General features: G+C 42.4%; 1 protein-coding gene across 2 annotated transcripts in view; it reads left to right on the top strand.

The window, feature by feature from the left end:
* Positions 1 to 572: 572 nt before the first annotated feature.
* The window catches only part of GUCY1A2 (guanylate cyclase 1 soluble subunit alpha 2), a 162,784-nt gene continuing 146,374 nt past the window's right edge, over positions 573 to 16,982 (top strand). For both annotated transcript variants that reach the window (XR_011092382.1, XM_068670338.1), the window contains exons 1-2: positions 573 to 1,146; positions 15,017 to 15,078. Coding sequence is in view for 1 of the 2 variants with exons in the window: in XM_068670338.1 (XP_068526439.1) it covers positions 859 to 1,146; positions 15,017 to 15,078 (350 nt within the window). In the remaining variant the exon portion in view is untranslated. The remainder of the gene's footprint in view (positions 1,147 to 15,016; positions 15,079 to 16,982) is intronic.

The raw sequence follows: 16,982 nt of genomic DNA, 5'->3' as shown, positions 1-16,982 counted from the left end.
TAGTTTCCCGTCTCCTTTTCCCTCTCGCAGCACAGAGCTGTGGAAGGAACGCAGCCCTTTTCTTTTTGCAGACACGACCCCAGCGTTAACAGGGGCAGCGCTCGCAGGGAGACGGCAGCAACTTTTGCCTCTGAAACCTGACGAGCGCGCTGCAGCCTCCCCCCCCCCCCTTTTTTTTTTTTCTCAAACACCGTGATTTTCCCACGAAAAGCCGCTCGGAAAAGTTGTCGGGCGCGGAGGGCCGGCATCCCTCGCCCTCGGAGGCGCCGCCAGCCGGGGCTCGGGGAGCTTTGCAGGGAGCTGTCCAGCACCGCCGGGCCGGCAGGCGGCGGGGCCGGGCTTGGGGTCGGGGCCGGGTTTGGGGCCGGGTTTGGGGTCGGGTTTGGGGTCAGGGTTAGGGTCGGGATGCCCGCAGCGGGAGGGTCCCGGGTGTCCGCCAGCCCCTTGCGGGGGGACATGGGCAGCGAGAGGCGGGGAGGGGGGAGGCGGGCGGAGGAGGAGGAGGAGATGGAGATGGAGGAGGAGGAGGAGGAGGAAAGGGCTCCAAACAACACGTGATCCCCGCGGAGCAGCGAGGGAGCCGGGGGAGGGGAGAGCGAGGGAGGGCGGCGAGGCAGAGGAGGGCAGCGGCCGCCGCTTTAAAGCCTCCCGGCGCCGCACCCGCGCTGCCCCCGGCCGAGCGCGGAGCTGGGAGCGGGGCTGAGCCGGCCCCGACCCCTACCCCGGCCCCGGAGCCCCCCCGACCGGGGGCACCCCGCGGCCATGCGAGGCGGCCGCCCCCGGCGCCCCGCGGCTCGGCGCTGCTGCCCGCCGCGGCTGCCCGCCGCGCTGCGCTGAGCCCCGGCGCCCCGCGGCACCATGTCCCGCCGCAAGATCTCCTCCGAGTCCTTCAGCTCGCTGGGCTCCGACTGCCCGGAGACCAGCCCCGAGGAGGAGGGCGAGTGTCCCCTGTCCCGCCTCTGCTGGAACGGCAGCCGCAGCCCCCCCGGCCCCTCCGATCCGTCCCTGGCAGCCGCATCCATCTCCATCACCGCCGCCGGCTCCGCCGTCTCCGCGGCCAGCGCCGGTGCTCGCCGCGCTCCTCGCCGCCGCCGGGTCAACCTGGACTCGCTGGGCGAGAGCATCCGCCGCCTGACCGCCCCCGCGGTGAGTGCTCCGCGACCCCCCGGCCCTGCCTCGCAGCCCCCCGGTGGCTGCGGGGCTCCGCTCGGCTTGTCCCGGGCTGCCGGAGCATCCCCTGCCCACGGCCGGGCCCGCGATGGGTCGTGGGACCGGTGAAGGATGAAGGGTTTTTGGGGGAAGAGGGGAATGAGGCACGTCCTGGCAGCCTCTTGATGCGTGGAGGAGGGTCGTGAGAGCCTCTTGTCGCGACATGGTGCGAGCGACAATTCGGGGTGAAAAGTTGCGTGCGTTTACACGGTGCGTGGCACGCTCGTTCTTCCATACAGGAGACGTGAACTTGGAGCGTTTACAGGGCTTTCCCATACCGAGCGAGGTAAAAAGAAAGTTTTGACGTGCCGGTCAGAAATATTTCAGCAACAGATTGCCCTGTGCCTCACGGATGCACAGGCATTCCTGAGGCATCAGTTTCTTGTAAGTGTGCTTTGAAATCCATGACTTGTGGTTATCTCGATAGCTACACCTGTAGCCGAGAGTCAGTGAAGCATTGTGCAAGCTAAAATAAAGAGTGAATTTGGGTTGAACCCATCAAGTACTTCGGCATTGCTTTGGGAGACTGAAAGCAATGGCTCAGGAGTCCTGGTAATTTCATGGAGAACAAACAGAAGGTTGTTCTCCAGCCCTACCATCCTACACTCCTATCTGTACCTCTGTGCCCATCACTACATTTCCCTCATAAAGTTTCAGCTGCAACTGAATGCTTGCTGCTTTCTGCGATAACATGTAAAGGCATAAAATGTTAATTGCAACAAGTAGTTTAATCTGTTAGACAACTGCATCTGCTGAATTTTGTGGCATTGGAATATCTTTTGGCATGTTCTTATTCAGCTTCAGAAATTACTTACGAGTCGAGTCACCATCTGCTATCGGTTTGCTTTGGTTCTAATGTACTCTTTTCTGTTCAGTCTTGCTTGAACCAGCTAGATCAGGGTAGACAAGCTGTTTAAGGGGAGAAGTTAGCAGTGCATTGATAGCTAATAGTCATCCGGCTTCAGTAAAGACTTTTCTTTCCCATTGATTTTTTTTTTTTTCTTTCTCTACTGGGAATCTGGGCTTGTAGTGCTGAAATTAATAGACGATATCTCAGGTGGCTTGTCTCATTTTAGTACAAAAAAAATGAAGCTATTTAATTTGATAATAATACAACGGTATAATTAGAGCATGTGTTACCCAAAATATTTGAAGTATTCTGAAGTAGCTCAGTGCAGTATTTTTAGATAACCTTAGTATTTGTATTTTCCTAGCTTTGACTGTTATCTCATGTAGGGAAATGCTATATAAAAGACAACTACAGCTTTACAGCTTTGATGCATTATTGAATTTGTTTGAAAAATAAACACATTCTGTGACTTGAGAGATGAGAAAAACTTTGATAGGTCTTACAGTCCTCTTTCCTTTGTGCTCTCAGTGAAATTTCATTTAAGAATGCAAAAATTTCTTCCAACCTCACCTTGATGTCCCAAACAATAGTTTCCACTGGCTTCCCTGAGAGATAATTATAACAGCACATATTGCTGAAATCTGCATATTTTATTTTAATTTAATATGGGATTCATATGATACATATTGTTCAAAACCTTCTTTTTTATCTTGGCATTGTAACTACTGCTTCATACCCATCTTCCACATTTTGATATAAATTAATGTGATGAAAGTCAGAAAAGTCATGTTGGCACAGTGATGGTGTAAGAAAAGAATTGGTCCGCATTCTTTTGTTCTTGACTCTGAGAAATCACTTTTCGGGTGCTTTGCTATTTAGGTGCATTTTTTCCCTTGTTGAGAATCTTTTCTGTGCTGCTGAATATCTGCCTTCTTGCAACAAGTCGAGTTACCATCTGTCTAACACTTCAAATCTGATTATTTTGTCGCATCTGCTAATATAAATCAGGAATAACTTCAATTACAAGTTAAAAAAATTACTTTTCCTATAAAATTAGTGTCAAATGAGAGTCACTGACTATTTTTAAAATTAAAAGGCAAGTCTGAAGGGTGCAGTCACATATGTTCCTTCTGAATGAACAGCTTTAATTCTTTTCTATAGGTGTAGATATGTTTTTATTCCATAATTCTATAAAAATAGATCCCTGTTGATTATATAATCATGTATGGGTGCACATACAAGTGTGTGTGAATATACATGCTATATGTATTGCCTGCAATGGCTTGATATGTTCACTTCCAGCATTAATGCTGCAGTAATCTGTCCCCATCCCAGTGCTGAGCACTTTCAAAGTTGAAGGATGCTACAGGTTCCTGATGTTCATACTTAGCCTTAATTTTGTGCATTCCTTTGCTGATGGCTAGGACTGAGATACTGACTAAAATTTAATTTTTGTGTTTTCACCAATAAAAATTCTCTGTGTGTTTAATACTGCAGAGGTGACGTTGTTTCAGTCTCAGTAGCAGGGAGCTGCTCGGGGATGCTCAGAATCTTGATCTGAGCAGGAGGAGCATCCAGGGGGTGAAGGAGCTGTACAGTAAGGGATGTCCATGGGGCAGCATGGCAAGAGGGCTGTGCAAGAAGGCTGGATGTTTTGAGGAGCAGTAGTGCAAAAGAGTGTATGAAAATATTATCTTCTGTGCAATGCATTCATGAGCGTGAGTACAAACATACTGTCAGTGGAAAGGCAGATTCTGTAGACTAAAATGCTGTAACGAAGTATTTGAGATATTTTATGCTCAAATACAGTGAAAAGAAGTTATTACATCCTGTATCACTTGCAATCTTGATCTCAAATTTAGGTGAGCGTGACCGCACAACTATTACTTCTGGTGGAACAACAGGAAAAAAATTAAAAAGTGAAACCTTAGGTTTGCAGGTTTTAATCCAGCCTCTTCTGCTTGCTCCTGGAGGACAGCTTCTAGCACTTTCCAGCACATGTGATCTTCCAACTTTTCTCTTAAATGCGTTTTTAGAGATTTTCCTGACGTGGTTATTCTAGAGGATGTAGGGGCTTGATCCTCAATCACCACAGGTTCGGTTTACATTCCTGTAGGTTCTTAAAGGTTTTCTGACATGCCTGGATGGCTGAAGGATGGACGCTGTCCATTTGGAACTTGCTTACCCCAAACCCTTTCTTTTTTAATAGCCAGAAATAGGAGGATAGCAAGGTTCACCTCCCACCAAAGCAGCTGCATAATTCGGAGAAGAGAATTTGGTGGGGAGGAGGATGAGCAGAGCTCCATATATACCCTACTGCGGGTGTTTGTGAGTAGGGCTTGTAGGGGAAGGGCAAGCAGAGCAGTGTGGATGTGAGGAGGGAGGCAGCTTTTGGCAGCAGCTTCCCTGAGCAGGCGAGCCGTGCACGTAACAAACAGTTATTGGAGCTGCTGCCCCGTGTCCCACCTGAAGGCCAGCTTCACCGGGCGAACTGTGGCACTCAGCAGGAGGGCTGAGGCTCACTGGCCAGCCGGGTGCTGCAGCCCAAAGACTCAGGACAAGCAGCTGTGCCCAGCATAGGCTGTGCTTGGCACCTGGCTGGGAAGGTGATGTTTTGTGGGGCCAAACGCAGCCACTCAGCATGAGAAACCCCGGGTCCAGGTGTTGCACACACTCTGCTCTTGTGTCTCCTTTATCTCATGAGATCATGGCCAATGTGTATTGCTCCATGTTGGCTCTGCCCTCTCACAGCTTTTCATCCCTCTGATGTTCCCACAAAGCGGAGCCTGTAATTGTGTAGGCAGCTCCTACCCATCCTAACGGCAGTCAAACACCTAAATCATGCTCCTAGCTGGGCAGACATCCCTGCTGTCCTCCGTCCTCTGAACCTCCACCACCGAAGAATTTTAGCTTTTATACCTTGTCAGAGAAAGATGAGCTAGATCCAGCAGCTTTCAAGACAAGTAGGTGCCCCTCTTACTGGGCTGCATTCGCACTTTCGGAGATTAATAAAATGCTAGGAACTCGGTAGGTACATTGATTTATGCCCTTGCTTTTAAGAAATCAGCTGCAATAAATAAATGTATGTCACAAGATTATTTAATGATATAGTTTTCTTTTAGTTCCAGCCTTATTGTTGTGTTCTATTTTAAAGGATGATTTTTACACCCACAGTGACATAAATTTTGATTAATTATAACTAGAGATGATGATACTGTCTCCTGTTTATTCTCATCCTCAGTTTTTCTGCCTTTAAGGGCTCCGCTGTATGGGAATGGTATCCTGGAACCAGTGGATGCAGTTTTATTCTTTAGAAATGCCTTTTATTATCATACTAAATTCTAGTTCCTTGCAGCAATTTTCACATTTGCTCCAGTTCTATCTTGACTTGTATCCAATACCAGGCTGAAAATAGAATCAAAATCAGAAAAAAAAATACAATTTGTCACTGATTTGAAAAGTCAAATACTCTGCTCCTATCTGAGGGGCATGGACTACCCTGAAGGAGTGGAGAGTGATTGGGCATGCATTCAGAGGAGACTGTGTACCCCGAAGCGCTGTGCTGATCTTTCTGGAAAGAGAATTACAGTATGACACAGCATTAGACAGACTTACATTTCTGGTTGATTTTATTTTCTGAATGGCCTATGTAACATCTCTCTTGAACTGTAAACATTATTAAGTGGAAATCACTTCTGGTGTACTTTTCTGTTCATGCAGAATTATTCCTGATATCCTTTAAAGGCTCAGTTGAAGATACATTAAATTAAGAACATTTATTTTTTTCTCCTATTTAAATTAGGAAGCGGCTACTGGCTTATGCCAAATAGATTGAATTTAAGAATTGTCTTTTTTCCTTTTCCTGACAATGGGAGAAAAAAGAACGTAAAGACTATCATTTAGGTTAGTGTGCATGCTATTAATTCTGTCACTGCTGAAACTTCAAATTGTTTAATTGCAAATGAAACCTCCAGTGAGTGGAGGTGGGGTTTTGGTGGAGAAGTGCAAATGTAGCAGCTCAAATCAAGCCCGGTTTCATCATAAGCCTCTACCACTTACGCTTAAGGAATAACTACTCTTGCTAGTAGCAATAACAAGTTGTTGCCGCTAGTACAAGAAGTAGTGTTGATTTTTACATGAAAGTTTGAAAAAAGATTGCACAAGTCTTCTGAGCTTGTCGTGACTCACATTAAGTCATTGGGTATACCTAAGCTTTACTGTTGTAAGAATAACTTCTGCCTAACTTTGTGAATGAAGTAGGATAATGCTAATGATATCCATATCAGCAGTGTGACTGGCTTATTCGCTTAATAGCCCGTGTTGGATGAGCTTCAAGTGAGTAACATCCTTCTCAGGAAGATGGGTGCAAAGGAAAAAATGCCTTGAAAAAGGTGGAGAAAGGCACATCCAATGAGAAACTCAGTTTCTAATTTCAAGAAGCAAATAGGATTATTTTTTCAAAATACAAATAAAGTCAGACTTTCAACTTACCAGAGAGAAAAAAAATTCATACACGAGGCCACATGTGCAGCCCTTAGCCAGTCAATTTGCTATTTCATAGTGTGGAACAGAGCCGGGGAACATTCTGGGAAATGTTATTAATATTAGAATCTTGGGTCTTGTTTATTTGTCTTGTTTGGTGGCTAAACATCTCATGCATCTCATCTCAGCCTCAGCAAATAAAATATTTTTTTTTTAATTAATTTAGCTGTACCCAGAGGACTGCAGCCTTGTATTGACCTTGGTGAAATTTTGTTTAGGGTGACCTTGAATATTTCACATCTAGTACTTAGACTGTCCATAGTGTTAGTGCTTTCTTAATGTTTGTATAGTCCCAGGCTGAAATCTTGACTTTACAGAGCTTGGAAAAAAACACTTATCTGAAAACATTCATATTTTGAAGGCATCTTTGCTGCCTGAAGCAGATACCATATCAATATATGCCCCTAAATTGCAGCGTACAGTCATAGCTACATCAAAACAAGGGTGAATATCCATCATCCACAACTACTTGAGCAAAGAGGTACCGCTTCACAGCAGCTCAGTGTAGTCCTGGTGAAACTTGGAAAGCCAACACAGAGACAAGCTCTCTCTTTCTAATTGTGCTAATATTAAGGGCTGTTATATTATGCCATGAGGAAAAGAAATAGTTCTCATATCCAAGTTCTTTCTAGACATGTCTGCTTGCAAACTTAAAAAAAAACAAGAAAATAAAAATGTGGTTCTTCCATACAGCTCAAAGCACCTTTGCAGCTGAGCATATGAAATTAGGTCCTGTTATGCTGAGGACAGTTGGTTTGTGCAGCAGAAGAAATTCCTTGAGAAGCACTGATGTGTAAAGCCTTTTATTTCCTATGTATCTCCTAGCATAGCACCAATGATTTTATGTAGTAGATGTGAGTTGCTTTTAAAACCAAACAGGTGGCACTGGAGGTAGATTATCTATTATGCTCTCACTTAGTGAATGTATTCTTTCTGCAGCACAGAATGGATCTTCTATTCTTCCCAGACATGGCTGAAATTCAAAAGATGAACAAAGCGATCCCAAATGGTATTATAATGGATAGCACCCTGAGATATTTATCCCTCACTGTCGAGGAGTTAGACTAGATGAACTAATAGGCAATTTCCATCCATAATGTCTGTGATGCTTTTAGTTGAAAGGCAACTGGGGATGCAGGAGTTATAATTTCTAATTATTAGTTATCTCTGTTTTATTTCTTTGGAGTGTTTGCATTGTTATTGCAATGAAATAGTATGAGGTAAAATTCTTGGTCTCAATGTTATTTATTAAATTAATGTGTTTTCTCTGATGCAAACAAGTACTTTGTTGCGAAGACTACCCCAGTTTGTACAAACTGAGGAGCAGAAGTCTCAGGTTTAGATGCAAAGTGACCCTGAGCTCCAGTGCTGTACCTTTACCTCATCCCATCTGGATCACTGTGTGCTGCTGTAGTCATGCTGGTCCACAAGCAATCAGTGCTTTTATATAAATCACAAAATTCTGGAATCAGGAAGCTGGTTTTCATGAAGAAAAAATAAACTTCTAGCTTGCACAATTACAGAGAAGAAAAGTGAGTGCATCCTAATGGTTCAGAAGCTAGAGAGCAAAAATATAATTATTATTTTTTTTTCCTGACTATCTAAAGCACTGTTAAACCCCCAAAGATGATTCTTTTAAAATTCTCAAATGGTTCCTTATGCTGGGTCTCAGCTTCTCCATCTTCTCCATTTCCGATTTTTTTTTTTTTTTCTGTGCCTTTTCATTCCATTCTTCAGCTATTGGGAAGGGGATGGGGAAGGTTCCTGTCTGTACAGGATTTGTGAGGACCTGCTAGGGAGCCTGCCTCCTTTCTGCATCATCAATAAAAATTGTCAGATGCCAAAGGAGCTCTTCTTTCATTTTTCAGTTCTGTTTTTCCCTAGTTGCAGCAATTTCAATACTTATCTCTGCATGCCTGACATTTGGGAAATGTTGATAAATGTTTGTCTTTAACTGGAGCCTTGGTTCTTTGTTTACTGCCTCTTTAACATCAATATTTGGGTGACCAGAAGAATAGGGAAAGAACAGCTTTCAACTGCTTTCATGATCCTGGGGTAAACATTGAAAAAAAAAACAAAAAACACACACACACAAAACCAGCAACAAGAAACAAACAAACAAACAACAACCAAGAAAACATACAAACAAAAAACCCAACAGATATAAAACTGGCTATTTTTCCATTTATTTCCTTCCAGATGGACCAGGTGCATACTTAATCGTGTGCTTAGAACTCTGTAATCACCTATGCACAGAAACTTCACTAGAGCTGGTTTTGAAATATGAGAAAAGAAGTGTTTTTCATTGATGAGAGATGCCCAGCAGTGAAGCTGACAATTAAAATCTTACACATCTGCTGAGTTAGTGATTGAACATTACAAATTTGAAACACTTAAAGCTTTCAGCATCCAAGTGCTGATTTGGCTGAGGTCTGTGGTAACTTGTCTCTCCTGTATGCGATGCCTCTAGGAAGGACATTGCAGCTCCCCAGGGCAGAGGAGTCTAGAGGAGCCCCCTGACTTTACAGACTTCCCTGAAGAAATTCTGATAGAAGTGAAGTGGTTTCTAGCTGAGACTATTATGCTCTTCAGTGCAACTTTCATGTTTAAAATTTGTAGCACTCAAGTTCTTAAGAGCATGACTGTTAAACCACTTCTGAGGTTCAGCTAGGAGCCACTTAGCTTTTATCAGGGAAAATCTTTGAGGCCGTGATAGGATTAAGGAGAAACCGTGTGTTTGGCTGTTCTCTCAGCTCCCCATTCCATACAGTCCCTTTCTTCTCCGGTACTATGTGGTCATCATAAGGTGCAAAAAGAATGGGACGGAGAATACGAAACTGCATTTATGTAAATTTAAACTGAGTCATCTGGAATACTCTGTGCAGTACCGTCGCTGCATGGTGGGGTTTGTCTGTCCTCACTTATGCATTTAAAAGATGTGTCAGTCTAAAGCAATCACTCAACATCCTATGTAGACAAAAGAAACAAGTATTTCTAAAGACTGAGTCTTGTATTAGTTGCCAACAGCAAGGTGAAATGAGTCACTTTGGGTACCTACAGTTGGGCGGCACTTTTGGGTACCTACAGTTGGCCATTTACTTCCAAAGGCACTGCAATCAAGTGAGAGACATTTCAGAGGCAACAGGCAATGGTTAGGGAATAGGCCAAAGTCTCTGTCCTCAGAGAAGAGATGGGAAAGCTTACATTTCATTGCCTTGGGAAAGACATTTATAGCAAGGGATGCAATTAAAGTGGAAGTCTTTTCCGCTTTGTCTTCAAAACTTAAGGCAATTAAGTTGAAAGAAGAGAAAATTAATATATATATATATATATATATTTTTTTTTTTCCAGACAATGTCTATTTAAACTAGAATGCTTTTTCAAAGGAAGTTGTCTGAGTAAGAAAATTCAAATTGAGTACTTCAAGATCGTTTAGACAAATATCTTCATAAACCTCAGCTTGTCTTAAAAACACCTCTGAAGTTATTACTCTAGCTTCAGGTCTTGAACCGGTTTTGCAGTACCGTAGAACAGGGTGAGGTCAAGCAAGAAGGGCAGGTTTCCCTCCAAGGGCATCCTGCAAGGTGGACACTGCAACAGAGTAGGCTGGTGGAGTCACAGTAGCTGTCATGGTGGGATGCCATGGCCAGAATCACTGCCTGCTGCTGTGCGACGGCATCCTGCTCTGGTTTCACTGCTGAGTTGCCAGACAGAAGATCTGTAGGAGGTGGTGAGGGGGCTTTGTAGAGGTCCTGCAGAGCCAAGATCCTGAGCCCCATGTTGCAAGGAAAGGGGGACAACTAGAGAAAAAGCCTTGAGGGTCAATGGTGGAAACTCCTGAGATGGGGGATGCTGGAGGCTTATCACTTCTGGCAACACACTTAGGCACCCTTTTCCACCTGTGGTTCAGCAGTTACAGAGCAAGTGCAGTGCCCTGGGAAGAGGTGAGAGAGATGACCTATTTGCCATGAGGCATCAGAGCCAATTGAGCCTCAACTGCTGGAGGCTCCAAGAAAAAGGAGAGTAGCAGTTATCAGAAACTGTCTCCCGAGGAGACAGAAGCATTCATCTGCCAGCCTGCCCTGCTGCCTCAGGAGGTTTGCTGCTTGCCAGGAGCTCAGACATGATGTTGCAAACAGGCTGCCAAGGCTTGTCTGGCCTTTGACTATGAACCCTGCTGCTCGTCCATGTGGGCACCAACAATGCAGCCAGGGGAGACCTTGAGGATATCAGAAGTGACTACATGGCTTTGAGGGCAAGGGCAAAGGCCTGGGGGTCCAGTTGGAGTCTCTTTAATCCTGATGATGAGGGGGAAGGGCTCAGGTTGGAGTGGATACATTTAGCGAGGCAGACCCTGTAGCTGGTGTTGCTGGCAAGGCTTTGATCTCTGTGGATGCACTCACTCTCTGAGGAGTAAAGACTACTGAGGAAGAAGGGATTTATCTGACAAAGTGGGGTGAGGATGTCTTTGACAACAGGCTTCCTGATCTTGATGAGGGCTTCAAACTATGCTTGTTTGTGAAGGGTCTACATTGTCTAAAGAAAAGGTGGGGAGAGGGGAGGGGGGGGGGAGGTGAAAAATATCTGGGGGACAACATGGTGGAAGAGGTTCTTGTGCTTACTTTGTGAAAGCAAGATGACCAGGGGCCCATTTTAAGGAACAAATAGGTGATACTGAGCTTGGACCTCATGCGTTAGCACACACATCCTTGTGTGAGATGGCTTTCAGGACAGGAGTGCTGCAGGGAATGGACACAGGATGTTCATGGCGGACAGTCTGGGAAGGTGAGGAGCATGAGCATGAATTGTGCCTGACCAACCTGATTGACTTCTGTAATGAGATGACTGGCTCAATGGATGAGGGGATGTTGTTTATTTTGCCTCTGGAAAGGTCTTTGGCATGGTCTCCTATGGTGTCCTTAGAGCCAAACTGGTGAGATATGGACTCCATAGTGGATGATAAGGTGGGTGGAAAATTGACAAGATCTTTGGGCTCAGTAGGTGGTGATCAGTGGCACAAAGTCAAATTATCAACCAACTACCTCTGCATTTTTTTCAGGGATTGATAATGGGGCCAGCAAAAGACTACCAGGATGGTTAAGCCATTGAGCTAGTGACATCTGAAGAGTGGCTGAGAAAGCTGCATTGTTTCAGCTTTTAAGAAGAGACATCCTTGAGCTGTATTGCAGTCTACAGATACCTGGTCAAGGGATGTAGTGAAGACAGAACTGGACTTTTCTCAGGGGTGCACAGTGGAAGTATGAGAGGCAGGAAAGATTGAAAATAGGAAGTTCCAGATCAATATTTAAGTTAAATACTGGAATGGGTTTGGATCTCCATTGTTGAAGGCACTTAAAACTCATCTGGAGAAGTATCTGAGCAACCAGTTCTAACAGATATGATTCTGAGCAGGACATTGAACAATGAGACTTTCAAAGGTTCCTTCAAATGTATATGAACCTGTGATTCTGTGATTTTTTATTTTATATTTTATTATTTTATTTTATTTTATTTTATTTTATTTTATTTTATTTTATTTTATTTTATTTTATTTTATTTTATTTTATTTTATTTTATTTTATTTTATTTTATTTTATTTTATTTTATTATTTTACCATTTCTTTTGACATAGGGTTAGCCATGGCTTACTGGTTTAGGTAATTATTGTTATTTTACTTTTTTTTTTTTTTCCTTTTAATTGGTCTTGAAGCTTTAAAACCTTAGTACATAAGGTCTACTGGGTACCTGTATGGCACAGACTTGCATTGATTGCAGTGGAGGACATGCATTATTATACATCTTTTATCTCCCCTAACAGCAGAAGAGATGATGTGTGTTATGCTACTAGAAGGTTTAGTTATTTTGTCTTCATCAAGTCCTGCTGTTGGATGCAGAAAAGAGATAGAAATTTTTTCCTACCCACTCCCTCTCTCATAGTCAATGCATAGTCAGTAGTGAAAGAAGTAGAACACCAAACTGCCTATGTAGGCAGCTGTAGGCAGGTGTAATTTTTCTCCTCTCCCTTTATTTAGTCATGGCAAGATGGTCATAGTGACAGAATTACAACTATAGCAAAGGTACATTCACCACTGATTACAACAAACTGAGAAGTTGAACACAGTGGCTTTTTAACCATGTACAGTGACATGTAATTCTTGTCAGAAGTGGAGAAAGACTGTGAGTCAGGCTGGTTTTCATATTAACTATGGGTATATTGCACAGAGCTCTGTTTATGACCAGTGCTTTAATCTGAAATCCTACTTTTTGCTTTAATTTATAATATTTGTAGATTTTAAATTAATTTCTAATATTTGGAAGGATGTGCCAGTAGAAAGGTATATGAGTGTATGGGATTGTATAAAGTTCTCTAACAATAGTTAAGCAGATGATTTAGCTTAGCGAGGAGAGTTAGTAGTACTTGAGCTATTCTTATTTCATTCAGCACTGTGGGGGAAGGGAGGTGATTGATGAAATCAAGCTCAGGACTTGGAGGTTGCTTATATGGTCTAATCTTGAGGTATTCAAAAGGTTTTTTCCCTGGGTAAAAAGTGCAACATCTGTGTGTCAAGAATGAGAAGGGGAAAGACAATCCCCAGAGGATTGCTGAAGTGTCATCAAGCTGCTTCCTCTTCACTATGGAACCAAGCATTGCTGCCTTCCATATGCTCGCTGTAAAAGTACTTTGGGGGATCCAGAAAGGAGATCTAATTTAACAATCAAAAATTTCCAGCGTTCCATGTTTCATGTCAAAGTAGGTCCTGGTGGAGTACTTAAGTTCTGTGTGTAGGAGTCGGACTGAGGGAAATGCAGTATGCAAATAGGAGATGGCAGCTGTCTAGACCTGTTTATTTAAAGCCATTTTACTTTGCCTGGTTGCTAGAGTGGGAAAATATATATTTTCTATATGTGAAGAATGGATTTTTGTGCCTACTGAGCACAGGAAAGCTTCTGAGTTTCTGCGAGAACATGCCGTGAAATATGTTTGTAGTCCATAAGGTCTAAGGACTTCAACTCCTCCCATACAACTAAGGAGAGATGAATTTTTGGTATGTGGTGGTTTCATTCGTATGACACTTCCACTGTGTTTTGCAAAAGAGCGTATAATTTTTAATGCCCTTTAGCACAGGAAACCTAGCTCCTGCAGAGATGTGAAGCAATTATCTGATGAAGTACTATCAAAAAACAAACAAACAAACAAACCCACAAAAACTATTTCAAGGTTGACATGTATTTTGAGATTATTTTTGCAAATGCATGCATTTCTACACATTTAAATTCAAAAGGGAAGACAAGTTCATATAATATGGTTTAAATTTTTTATTTTTTTTACAGTTGCACAAACCTAGTATAGTCTTTTGCATTCCTGCCATCATCAAAGCAAATACTTCTTTCTGCAAACTCACGAACAACGTTAGGAAGAATGGTCAGGTCTTGAAGTGCTGGATCTGCACAGCAGACAGCAAAATCTGAGACTTTCAAAGTTGATGTTAGTTCAAACAAAATCACTTTAACTTATTTATTTATTTATTTTCAAGAATGAAAGAGCTCAAATTAAGGGACAATCCCAAACAAACAGGTTTCTAAAATAGACCTGTTTCCAAAGAGAATGACTTGGATTTTACATTTGCTTGATTTACCCAAAGATTTTTCATGTATTAATTCAAAATAATAGGAACAGCAGCACTGGCAGTAGCAGCAGTATTAGTAGTAGTATCAGTAGTAATAAGGAAAATAAACACATATATGAACATATGTATTTTGGTGAATACTGTAGTGGTATTAATAATGAAAAGAAACACAGATATGCACATACATTGCTTGGTGAACACCTGTTAAAGTGGAACAGTATATAAATGCTTGAAGCATGTCATGATTTTCTTTTGATAAACTTGAGCTTCCTGATGATTTAAAAGATAACTTGGGAGTTACAACTTGTCAGGAAAGCAAGCCAAAATAAATTATGTCTTTATAATCTTCTTTAATGCAAAATGCTCTAGTGAGCATACAAAGTTTAAAAACCCAAATGGCTTTTCTTGGATATACTTTCACCACAAAATAATAGCATTTTCTTGCAGATTATTTTAAATTAATTATTTTAAAGTAATGAGATAATTGGTAGGCGATAGTTTGGGAGAGCTATTTGTGAAGTGGTGTCTTTGTTATGCACAAATAGTCTTGTTAGCAGTATAAATTATATGTCTCATTGTAAAATTAAATGGTGAAGTAAGATACAAGGAATGAATAATATTTCCTATCTATTGCTATTGCCATGATTGGCACCTGACAGGTAGATGATTTTAAGGAGTAAAACTGGGGAAAAATAGTGTATTGGAAGATTTGTTAATTAAACTATGCTATACTTCCATAATCTTACTTTTTTTTTTTTTTTTTTTTCTTCATTTTATTCTTCCATAGCCTCAGACTATTCGGCAAACTCTTCAAAGGACACTGCAGTATTTTGAGCATCAAGTTATTGGGTAAGTGTTAATGTGAGGTAGTGAAAGTTGCATGGAGTATTTTCCTTTATGCTTTCAAAGCTACGGCCTTGACTGACAAGCTTTTTAATCTTTATCACAAATTCTTAGGGAAGCTCTGCAGTAGCAGTACACATTAGAGATGTTAGTGATAAACTGCTGTTCAGTCCTGCTTTCATTCAATTCCATCACAGCATGACTGCTCCTCTAACAGTGACGTTTCCTATATAAGGAGAATTAAGGAATCTTTTTATAAAAGTATAGGATCTACTCCAATTTGCTTTTTGTAGAACCATATGAGATTTCTGGAAAATGTATTTATGCTATGACCTGAGGCCCCAGTCTTGCAAAGTCCTACATTATTTCTTGTTATATACACTGGCATGGTTGCGTACCATACTTGCAGTTTTTTTTGCAGAAGCAGGGCAGAAAACCACCTCCTAAGAGTTCAGTAAGAAAATTAAGAGTTGACTGAGGAATAAAAGGAAAGTGATAGCAATTATCATCATGAAAACCTGAGACATTCTCCCAGTGATTAAAATAATCTCCTTTCAAGCTTTTTCTTACCTGCACAAGTATTTTATTGTCACAGACAGCTCACGTTTCTAACAGAGTCAGAATACAATGGCTGCATGTCTATAGCCCTTAAATGGTGGTGCCATGTGACAAATGAAGAATGCTGTCCTCTGAATTTAATTACACAGATGTAAGGGATTTTTTTTTTTTCAGGCTGCGCTCAGGGTCTTTTCAGAATTTATGACATTGTTTTGAAGCTCAGCGCAGTGGAGGAAATTGTCCTTGCATGTTTCTCAATGTTTGGTTAAAATTCAAAGGGTGCCTTAGCTTGGTAGATGACATTTGCAATGTTTGCAGATTTGGCTGGCACCTGAGGGCAGTAAGGGAGCCAATCTTGGCAGATAATTATGATATCCACCAGAGAACAGGCAAAGGGAGAAGCCTTTTGTCTGTTACTTTGTTCAGATGCTAAAAGCATTTGTTGAAGTCTCATGTTAAGAGACTTCAGTGTGTGAAATAGTGCCTTGCAAAAGGCATGTGTGCAAAAACAATGCAGCTTCTAATTTATGGCCACATGTGGTTTACATATCCTTACTTTAATGGGCAAAGTTTAAAAATGGGACACTCCGGAAACCTGTAATTCCCGTAACTTCTGGCACACTTTGACTCAAGTTTTTGAATGCCAATGTAAATTTAGTCAGTGAAAAAACTGAAAACTCAGTGAGTGAAAGTCAAAATTGTCTCTCAATGTCGTATATTTGTCCTGTCTGGAGATCTATACTGCTGATACGTCCTGTGGTGGGCTAACTTTCGTCAGCTGCAGGCCTCACCCTGCTGCTGTCTAACTCTCTCTTCTCAAAAGGACAGTGGGGACAAATAAGATCAAAAAAGCTTCTGGGTTAAAATAAAGTCAGAAAAATTCTTTACTAGTTACCGTCACGGGCCAAACAGACTCATCTTGGGGGAAATTAATTTAATTTGTTGCAAGTAAAAATAGAGTAGGATGGTGAGAAACAAAGACAAAACTAAAACACCTTTCACCCTGCCCCTCTTTCACAGGCTCAACTTCGCTCCTTCATCCCCAGCTCCTTTTCCTCCTCCCTCCATGTGGTGGTGGCGAATGGGGGTTGCTGTCAAGCCACAATAGTACCTCTCAGCTGCTCCTTTTTCCGCACACTTCTGCTCTGCTCCACCATGAGCTGTCCATGGCTGCAGTTTGTTCAGGGCATATCTGTGCCAGCGTGGGGTCCTCCCCTGGCTACAGGGTGTGCAGCTACACACCATTGCTGGTGCCTGGAGCACCTCTTTCCTCTCTTTCTTCTCCACCCATACTGCTCATGCAGTTGTTTCTCAGACATTTTTGCCTCATCCCTCATGCTTCCTTTTTTTTT

This window comes from Anas acuta, chromosome 1, assembly GCF_963932015.1.
Source record: "Anas acuta chromosome 1, bAnaAcu1.1, whole genome shotgun sequence".
Lineage (NCBI taxonomy): Eukaryota > Metazoa > Chordata > Aves > Anseriformes > Anatidae > Anas > Anas acuta.
This window is presented reverse-complemented; position numbering and strand designations above follow the sequence as displayed.